The sequence below is a fragment of the Nicotiana tabacum genome, chromosome 4, assembly GCF_000715075.1.
Source record: "Nicotiana tabacum cultivar K326 chromosome 4, ASM71507v2, whole genome shotgun sequence".
In the NCBI taxonomy this organism is placed as follows: Eukaryota; Viridiplantae; Streptophyta; class Magnoliopsida; order Solanales; family Solanaceae; genus Nicotiana; species Nicotiana tabacum.
In genome coordinates, this window is record NC_134083.1 from 112,435,054 (window position 1) to 112,445,616 (window position 10,563).

General features: G+C 40.4%; 1 protein-coding gene across 1 annotated transcript; it reads left to right on the forward strand.

Moving 5' to 3' along the window:
- The first annotated feature begins 6,609 nt into the window (after positions 1-6,609).
- Positions 6,610-10,074, forward strand: LOC142180080 (uncharacterized). The gene is made up of 7 exons (XM_075251003.1): positions 6,610-6,872; positions 6,969-7,077; positions 7,159-7,846; positions 8,169-8,725; positions 8,932-9,146; positions 9,249-9,352; positions 9,503-10,074. Exons 1-7 carry the CDS (start codon positions 6,610-6,612, stop codon positions 10,072-10,074), a joined length of 2,508 nt encoding a protein of 835 aa, XP_075107104.1.
- The last annotated feature ends 489 nt before the right edge of the window (positions 10,075-10,563 follow it).

The following is a 10,563-nucleotide window of genomic DNA, read 5'->3' on the forward strand; positions in this document are numbered from 1 at the left end:
TGTGATGGCTCGGGTTCGACCCTACTCGGTGCATGGTTCTGATTTTGAAGTTGTGCTATTGCAGCTTGTTGAGCCTGCAGCATTTCGAATATTATTTGAAGGATGATTCCGCCTTCTGTCGCTGCCCTGTGAGTTCTGACCAGCTGATCGAACGTCTCTGCGGACGCTATTTTTGGGGTCGACGCCCAGATTTGCATTCAGGGCAACATGGGAACTGATGTCGATGGGGTCTGCAATTGGTACTCCCTAGAGGTCAACTGGAAGCACTTCGTTTCCTGGGGCGGCTACGTTATCGTTTTCGCCATGAAAACCAAGGCCATTGTCAATGTGTGTGGGTACTGCTTGAGAGTTCGACATGCTGATCCTGGAATCAAAAACTCTTACAAGAACAAGTGTAAAGCAGTGTGTGTTATGAAAATTAGCACCAGGCAGTCACTATTATCCTTAGCCCCACAGTGAGCGCCAAACTGTTTACCCTAAAAACAGATAACAATTAAATTTATATGTGATTTTAAGGACACGTGATTTTACTTAGCACAAACTGAGAAAATATGCAAATTGATATTGAAATTATTTTCCGGTGTGGTTTTTAATGAGACAACCATCGATCGTGCTAACTTAGAACAATTCGACAGTATCCGAGGTTTTTTTACAATCAGCCTCGAACACTGGGGGGCATTGCCCTCAAATGTCAACTTTGATGTGAGGAAGTTACTTCATGGCAGCAGGGTCTCGATAGGAAATATTTGTAAGGGCCAAACAGTCAAACGAACCGTGCCCGCATAGTTTGCTCGAGCCCTGGCATAGAACATGTACGCATGTATAATCATTTATAAAGAGAAGTATTATTCTTTACAATTCCATAGTCTCGATCTATTATGTAAACATGCTTAAGGGCCGACCATAGCCAGAGTTCGGATAATTACCCCCACGCTCGGAGACTGCCGTCTGAAAAATAAACGAGATCGAATTATTAGTTGAGATCATAAGACCTTTTAGGCAACCCTCGATTTTTATAGGCCACGGCCAACCCGCTCGGGGACTGACACTTCGGGAAAGCTCGAAGCAAAATGGGAAAATAAGCCCAAGGGGCAAATCCCAAACTAAAGAGGCTACGACCGAATTAACACGGGTCGGAGACGTCCGAATTTCGTAACAAAGCAGCCTTCGAATTCTTTCATAAACCGGTTAAAAAGGCTACCCCCGGCAAAATCATAAAAGGTTTCGATAATATCAAGCCTCGAAAACTCTAATGAGTACAAAATTGTTCGAACTATTGAACGATTCCTTATTTCGAACTAAGGCATTACAAGTTTTTTGCAAATATAAATGATAAAACACTTTTTCAAGCCGAAAAGGGGAGAAAGCCATAAACAACCTTTCTTACAAAAGCCTAAGGGCTACATTACTTCGAGTTCAAACAAGCACTCACTCGATCGAAAAACCTAAGGGATATACTAGTTCGGTTCCAATCAAAAGATTTTTACAAAAGGCCGAATCGGCCCCAGAAAAGATATAAAAGAAAAACAAGAAACCTAATATCCTAAGTGGCTTGGTCTTCATCAGAGGTTGCGTCCTCGGGATTTTCTCCGTCCTCAGATTCGCTCGAGCTCTCGGAGTCTTCCTTAGGGAAGGCCAGCCTTCGGGCTTTGGTTTTCTCTGCCTTTGCATTTTCAATTTTGGTCGCAACATCAAAGCCCTGAGCACTGACCTCCTCGAGAGCTTCCCTCCGAGCCTTCTATTTAGCATGTTCGACTATGCTCTTGGCCTTGGCCTGGTTGACCCTAATATCGATCATGAACTGGGCCACTTTAGCATCAGCTCTTTTATTAGCCTTGGCCACCTTAGACCTGGCTACAACCACTTCAGATCTGGCTACGGCCACCTCAGATCTGGCCACTTCGAGTTCATCGGCCAAGCCTGCCTTATCAGAAGTGGCCAAATCCAATCGATGTTGAAACTACTTAATCTTCTCGATCTTCACCGAGGCATTTTCTTCTGCAGCCTGAAGCTGGGTCTCATCCAACTCCAATTGCGTTCGGACGACCTCTTTTTTTGAGGCAAGGACGTCCATATTCTCTTTGAATTTTTCCGCCTCGGCCAGTAGCTCATCTACCTCCGAATTGAGCCGTCCAATCTGTTCGAGCCTCTACCGAACCCGCAGAATCAGATCGTTAGTGGTTATCTCCAATTCATCTTCACTATCGTGAAGAATTCGGAATACATGCTCAGCCATTTCCTCGTGCTCATCTCGAGCCGTTGCCAAATCTGCCCGAAGCTTCTCACTAAGAAGTTTGTAGGAGTCACTCTTCTCAGTGAGGTTCCGAACTTCGGCCTCATGCTCCTCCCGGATTCGAAGGAAAGCCTCGTGATGCAACACCGAAGCCTACAAACATGGAAAACGATGTTAGAATTATCTACAACTCTAAGTGTAAAAGAAACGACAGCGATATCATCGAAGTTACCCGATTCAGAGCATGTTGAGCCTCGTTGAAAAGGCAAACGGGTCCTACCGCATTCATCATAGTTTGATCCTCTTTAGTCATCAAGTACCGAAGGTAACTAGCAATCCCCACAGGGGGAGAGAAAATTCGGACATCCTCCGGGACGGAGAGCATTATCTTCCACTTACGATCGGGATTAACACTCGGGGCCGAGAATCGGTCCACCAGTTTTGGAACCGATGGAGACCCAGTAGAGCCCGACCATGATGCTTTCTTCGGCACCGGTAATCCACTGAACGTGATAATCTCCTCCCAGGCAGCTGACTCGAGCCCATCCAGAAAGTCGTGGATATCAGTCGACTCCTGAATACCCTCATAAGATCGACCTTCCAACATGTTGGCCTCACGGATCATAACATCCGAAATCTAAGGGGATCCGCTAATGTCGATTACTCCGAGCTCCTCCCTCGAGATATCTTCTATTGCAGAGAAGTCTTCCCCTCGGTCTCCCCTTCAACCATCTCAGCTCGAGACGGGAAAGTCTCGGTTTTTCCTTGTTCAGGAATTATGGCCAGGGTTCCCTTATCTACCTCCGCCGATTCGGAGGATTGTTGTATCACAACATTAGCCCGTACACAGGCTAATTCCTCTTCTCCTTCTTCAGGCTCATCCCTTAATCGGCGGATCGAGTTCGGAGGCATGATACCGGAGCCCCCCTTGGGCTTGCGAGATTTCTTCGCCAGTTTTGTTTTCCGAGATCGGGGAGCTCGGTGCATCTTTTCTCTTCTTCTCTTTAACCTGCTTCCGGGCAGGGACCTCTTAATCACCAGATGGGGGCCTCATGGCAACATCTTTCCCAAGTCCTAAAAAGGGAAAAAGGGGTAAGCAAGTGAAGAAGAACAAATGACAAACAAACTAAGAAAGAGACTTACCATGACTGCGGGCCTCCCATCGACCCTTTGATAGTCCCACCCAAGCGCACTCAGAGTACAGTCTCTGCAGCACCAGACCTTCAACCCATTATTTAAGACCCGAAATCGGTTCCGGCATCCGAGTCACAACTGTAACAAGAAAGAAAAAGTGGATCAAGAAAATAAAAGGCAGTCACAAATTAAAACGCTCGAAGGGAAATAAGTACTCACAGTTCATATTCCATTTCTTAGGAAATGGCATGTCATCGGCAGGGATCAGGTCCGAGCTTCTGATTCGAACAAATCGGCCCATCCAACCCCGATCATGAGTCTCGTCTATACTCGAGAACGATGCTTTGGTGGCTCAGTGAGCAAGCTTGATTAACCCTCCTCGATAGAGTCAGGGACTATAAAGGCGCATAAGGTGATCGAGGTGAAGAGACACCCCTCGATTTTGCTTGAGAAGAATCGAAGAAGAATCAGTATTCTCCAAAAAGAAGGGTGGATTTGGCCAAGGGTCACGTCGTATCTCTTGCAAAAGGCGACGATGACAGGGTCTAATGAACAAAACGTGAAAGGATAAGTATAAACACTTAAGAACCCTTCCACGTGGGTAGTAATTGATTCTTCAGGCGATGGGACTACCACGTGCTTGTCGCCCCAGTTGCATTCCTGTTTTACTTTATCGAGAATTTTCTCGGTGAATGAACACTGGTACCTCGAGATCGGCTTACATCGGCCTGGTACCGAAGAAGGTTTTTCAACCTTAAAATTGATGACAGTTGAGCATCCTACCAGAATGAATTCCTCACGGCGAGGCTCCGCCCCATCCTCGCCACCGGCGGGTCGTGATGAAGAAGCAGCCTCTTTTTGCGGTACCGTTTTAGAGGTTTTCTCCATTGATGAACAAAGTGATGAGAATTAGGGTTGTATGCGATGTAAAATGTATGAAGCAAAGGGATTTTTTGAAGAAGATGCAAGAGTAGAGAAAAGGCTTTTGAGTGAAAAGTTTGGATGAGGATGAAAGTGTGAATATTTATAGCCTAGTGATGATGGTTCAGAACCGGTAGTGGCCGACCAACAACTGACAGGCATTTAATGCCTTGGTAACTGGACCGACGGGACATTTGTTACATACGTCATAATCGGACTCGTCGCTGACATCATCATCCACCAACTCGGAGTCCGGAATTTCATATCGTTTCTCGTCATCTTCTTTCCGAGAAATGAGGGGACTACTGTATACGGTCAAAACCGAGTTTTGCCCTTCGTATGATTAATCGAGATTGGAGCATGATGGTCCAATGTTCATCATTATAATATCGAGCCATGATGCGAAGTATATGTTATCGAGCTCGAGACCCAGAGACCGATCAAGATCGAGGTTGGCCAAGATCGAGCTCGAAGACCCAGAGACCGATCAAGATCGAGATCGGCCAGGATCAAGATCGAGCCAAGAAATAAAAAAGTCGTTATAGCCGCAATTAGGGGGAGAGTCTCGGCGAAAATTACGACACAAATCAAGGAGAGATTAATTAGCCAATCATGGGATTTCTTACTGTATTTAGAATTGTACAATAAGTAGGATTCCCCTACTATATAAAGGGGGTCTAATAATTTGTAAAGGGAGTATATTCACGCAATACAAAGCAATATACTATTCTTTTCTTTAGGTTCTCAATATACTCTGCTCATATCTCATTTGCTATTTCATTTGGTTCGAGGGTAACCTAGCTCGAGGGCCAAATCTGCACATCTCATTTGGTTTGCTTTTATTTTTCTTTACAGTCAATTTCAATATCAATTTGCATATTTTCTCAGTTTGTGTCAAGTAAGATCACGTGTCCTTAAAATCACATATAAATTCAATTGTTATCCGTTTTTAGGGTAAACAAAAGTCAAATATATTCTCTAAATTCGTACCTCATTTAATATCGATAAAAAAATGAGGTGTAAGATTCACCTGAAAGCATATGCAAAAGATTTTACAGTTCCATTTTAATAATAATAAGAAACCATTTATAATTAATTATAAATTAGCCCATGAACCTCACGTCAGAAAAGGAAAAAGAAAAAAAAAAGAAAAAGACATGGATCTTGTTTTACACCATTCTTTTTCCAACTTTAATTTTATGAAAATTTTGCAGATTTTTATGAATACAAAAAAGAATTCCTAATTAATATCTGTCTATTCTATATTTATTATTTATCGATCTATATCTATCTATCTATCTATCTGTTTGTCTGTCTGTCTGTTTGTCTGTCTATCTATCTATACTATATTATAATATTAAACGCACGAATGCCATTAGCGAAATGTCATTCACCTTTTTTACCCTTTAAAAATCGATTTTACATTGGATAAAATTATAATTTAATTTACTTTCCTAATATTTAAGACTTTAAAATCTATTAATATTTTACTTATTTATTTCATATTTGAATTATGTAAAAAGTCCTATTATTTAGGATTAAAAAATATAGTATGCGAATAAGTAATAAACATATAATTTCTCCAATATAAGTAACTCAATCCTGTTACATAACTTCTTTAAAATTGTTGGACAAAAGCTTTTTAGCTTCGAAAATAAATATCTTGGAAGTCATTATCGACACTTTCATATAATTAATATTTGACTTCCTTTCATATTCAAATAGTAATATTTTCTCTTCATCGTTTTTTTAATAATATTTGAAAAATAAACTAAATGAACAAATAACAAAATATTCTCTCTTCATCGACTATATGTGTAGTACTAGAAAACTTCTCTTAATAATTTAAAAAATAAACAAGAAGATATTAAAAAATGTAAAAACAATCACGTGGACAATATTAAATGATAATAATCTTGAGATTATTATTTTTCCTTGACAGGGAACAACTGGCTTCTATAAGGCATGAGCTCAAAAGGAATTTTTTTGTCTGAAAGATATTTGGCCTTGTAGATTTTTCCTTGACACCACAATGAATTGACTCCAAGGCAATATGGGATGAGGAATTTTCTCTCTCTTGGGACTCGTGCGACTATCCATTTCTCCTTTCTGATATTCTTCTCCGACAACTTCTAACGCTTCTATTTCTTAGTTTTAAGATCCTATTCTGCCTGGTTTTTCTTTCAAATTTTTTTTCTTTCTCTTTCTCCCTAATTAAGCCATCTTCTTACCTTGTTTCATCTAATCTACATTCACTGAGTAACTTAAGCCTAGTTTACGGCGACGAGAAAAGTGAATGTGGAGAAGTGGAATAAGGGAGTATGGGGAGAAATCTTTTTTTCACTGCTGGGCAGAAATCTTTTGAGATCAGGGAACTCAGTGATGATTGGTACGAAGTGGTGGAAAGATGCAACAACTTTATTAGCAGAGTATCTCTGGATAGATACAACTTAAAGGAAATATGTCGTTGCATGAAGGAGGCTTCAGAGGTGAAAGGAAAAGTATGCAAAAGCTGGAAATATCAGAGGCAATTATACGCATATCACATCTACTTAAACTTCAACAATATGGGTAGATTTATCAGGTTGGTAGCAGCGAAGGGTAAGAGTAACTCAACCATAATCATTCCAGAATTTGGTGACAATGTCGGATGAATTGATTATGCAAAAAAGATCACCAGATTTATGGAGAAAGGAGAAGTGCCTAAGGTTGGAGCTGAAAAGAGTAAAAGGGTTGAGAGCTATATGCAGATAGCTCGGTTAGAGGATTGGCCTAAGGATAATGTCAAGGTCCTGAAGAATACTGATTTGAAATCTCACCAGTTCTGTATTGATAAATCCTCAATTAAAAGCAGAGTGTGATACTTGCAGAAGTGTCTTTTGGGTTCATTTAGGTGCCCTATGCAATACTCTCTGAACTACAGTGACCTGAAACAATGGGCATCCTTGACATGGAAAATTCCGGCTGGTGTAATAGTCAAGGAAGTAAATAGCGAATATTTTTCGTTCGAGTTCCCGTCAAGAACAGAAGCTGAGAGAATCAAGATGGGGAAATGGATGTATAATGGTGCTGAAATTCATCTTGAATGGTGGTCCCTTGTTTCAGTTTGTTACCAGAAAAATTATAAACCGAATCACATATGGATTAAATTAATGGGTTTTCCATCTAATATATGGTCGGAGAGCATCTTTAAAACTATTGGAGATCGCTTTGGAGGATTTGTTGATGTTGATGAAGATACCAAGACTAGAAGACATTTGAGATGGGCAAGAATCTGTGTTAACTTCTCTGGGATTGAAATTCCGGCAACAATAGAAATGGAAGTTGATGGCATGGTTTTTAGGGTACCACTATGGGTGGAAACATGGTCTTGGGTGGAAGAATCTGATCGGAATGTTATGGATCCTCGCCGGAATGTTATTGAGCTCCACCGCAATGATGAACGCCGCAGAAGTGCTGCACAGTTGACGAAGAATCCCCATGAAGGAAGCAAGGAGACACAGCAGGTTCCCAAGGGGCAATTTAATACCACGCGACAGAGAGAAATTAAAGGGGCTGGTTATTATTGAAGATTCTCAGAACGTGTCAGGTGAAATAAAGGGTATAGATAATGTTGATAGTATTGGGCTAAATGTTCATCTGGATAAAAATGATAATAAAAATAAAAGGCCCATTAACAACTTGGCCCGTGCAGGCAGGGGAAAAGGCCCTACATACAATAATTCATATAGGAGAAGGGTTAATTTAAGTGAAGGGCAAAAGGGTAAATAGGCAAATAGTCCCAAGGCTTATGACCCGATTATAAAGACCTACGTATCTGATGTCTCATGGGAGCCCCTGGTCTTTAATTCTTTCGATCCCTTATCTATTGAAATTGAAGCCATACAGAGAAAAGAATATAATGTTGAGAGAGCAGAGGATATGGCAGAACTCAACCACGCAGGTGAAGATGTAGAGAGATTTATTAGTGGGTCAACATGCAATTGGCTAAATCCAGTGGAAGCGGACCCTGAAGGTAATCTACATGAAGTAGATATTTATAATTCCATGGAGGAGAATATGAACAGTATACAAGGATGGTACTCAGACAATGATTTGGAAGAAGTCCCAGTAGAGCTTCATCTACAAATTGATAGTGAAGAAGAGATGGCATTTGAACCTGCTCCAGAATTCCTTATGCTTCCATGGTATGAAGGAGAAAATTTCAGCATGCAGGAGAGGCTAAACCAATTGGAAATTTCAGCGTGGGTTGAAAGAAACATGATAAAAATTAGCAAGCAATTGGGTGTTAAGTCAATAGAAACAGAAGAAAGATTGCTAGATCTACTATTGCGAATTGAAGATGGAAGGCCAAAAAAATCAGTATCTTCCTCTGAACACAGAAATCCTTCTCCTGGTAAAAAGTATGAGAGAGGGAGGAAACTGCTGGAGTTTGGGGTCAAGTAAACAGGAGAATCCAGTTCCAGTGGATTTGACGGTGGTAGAGGAAAGGGTAGGAGGGCTATGTCTGTTTCCCAATGAAGATGAGAATCATTTGCTGGAATATTCGGGGTATGAATGATAAACAGAAAAGGAGAATGGTGGATGTGCTTCTTAGAAAATGAAATGCTGACATTGTTTGTCTCTCTGAAACAAAAATGTAGGGCTTAAATCAGAACGATATCGCGCAAGTGAGGGGTGGGGTGGGGTTTAGATGGACTGAATTGGAAGCTCAGGGTAACAGTGGGGGAATTATTGTGTATTGGGATAAAAGGAGGTGGAATTGCAAAGAAAAATATGTGGGACAACATTCACTTACAACTTTGATGGAAGAGGAGAACACATGTTCACAAGTCACTTTCACAGGAGTTTATGCACCGTGTGACAGAAAGAGGAGAAAGGAATAGCGGAAAGAGCTGGCTGCAATTTCTGGTTTAATCTCACAACTTTGGAAAATTGGTGGGGATTTTAATGTTATTAGGTATGAAGAAGAGAAGAAGGGTAATGCAAGAAATACTAGAGCAATGAGGGATTTTTCCAGAATCATTAATGTTCTTTCATTATTGGATCCTCCACTTCACGGAGGTGCCTTCACATGGTTCAGAGGGGAAAATAATCAATGTGCTTCTAGAATTGATAGATTTTTGCTCTCTGAAAGCTGAGATGAACAATCTAAACTCATAAAGCAAAGAGTATTGCCCAGGGTAACTTCAGACCATTATCCTATTATATTAGAGTGTGGTGATGGGAACACGGGGAAAGGTTATTTTAAATTTGAAGATATGTGGTTTGAACATAAATATTCCATTGAATTGGTGGAGAAATGGTGGAATTCATATAGGGTTCAAGGCAAAACTGATGAAGTGCTAGCTAAGAAACTAAAGTTGCTAAAAGAAGATATGAAGAAATGGAACAAAGAAGTGTTTGGTAACTTGGAAGATAGAAAAACTAGAGCATTATCAAAGATGGAGGTTTTGGATCAGGGAGGGCTATTGAGTCAGAATTCTGGACAAATGGAAGCTGAGAGATGTGCTATCCTAAGTGAACTTGAAGCAATTGCAAAAGCAAAAGAAATCTCATGGAGACAGAAGTCTAGATGTTTATGGATTGAGCATGGAGATAGGAATACTAAATTTTTTCATAAGCAAGCAAATACACACAAGAGGTACAATAGCATCGATAAGATTGTTATTGAAGGAGAACTATCTGAGGATGATGAGTTGATAAAGAAGCATATTGTGGGATTTTATAATAGCCTGTTTAGAGAATCTGAACCTTGGAGACCAGAGTGGAGTGGAAATAACTGAAAAAAAATTACAGAGGAGGAAAAAGAATGGATGCAGAGACTTGTTACAATAGAAGAGGTGGAAGGGGTTGTAAAACTATTTAAGGGAGATAAAGCACCAGGTCCAGATGGTTTTAACCTACATTTTTTTCAGAAATGTTGGAGTATAGTCAGAGAAGATGTGTGGAATACTGTGAATTTATTCTTTCAGGAAGCAAGTTTTACTAAAAGCTTCAATGCTACTTTTATTTCTTTGATACCAAAGAAGAGGGAGGCAGAGAAAATAAAAGATTTTAGACCAATCAGTTTGTTGGGCTCTGTGTATAAAATTATTGCTAAATTGCTAGTAGAAAGACTCAAGATGGTTATTGGGAACTTGATTTTCGATAATCAGATTGCTTTTATAAGAGAAAGACATATTGTTGATGCATCAATGGTTGCAAATGAATGTGTGGAATATATGTTCAAGAATAAAAGGCAAGAGGTGCTATGCAAATTAGATCTTGAGAAA

Excerpts from the sequence above, each read along its gene's own strand:
- LOC142180080 (XM_075251003.1), top strand. The coding sequence starts at position 6,610 with ATGGGGAGAAATCTTTTTTTCACTGCTGGGCAGAAATCTTTTGAGATC. Across the intron at positions 8,726-8,931 it reads GGAAACTGCTGGAGTTTGGG|GGCTTAAATCAGAACGATAT; the intron begins GTCAAGTAAACA and ends ACAAAAATGTAG. Across the intron at positions 9,147-9,248 it reads TTCACAGGAGTTTATGCACC|GTATGAAGAAGAGAAGAAGG; the intron begins GTGTGACAGAAA and ends TAATGTTATTAG.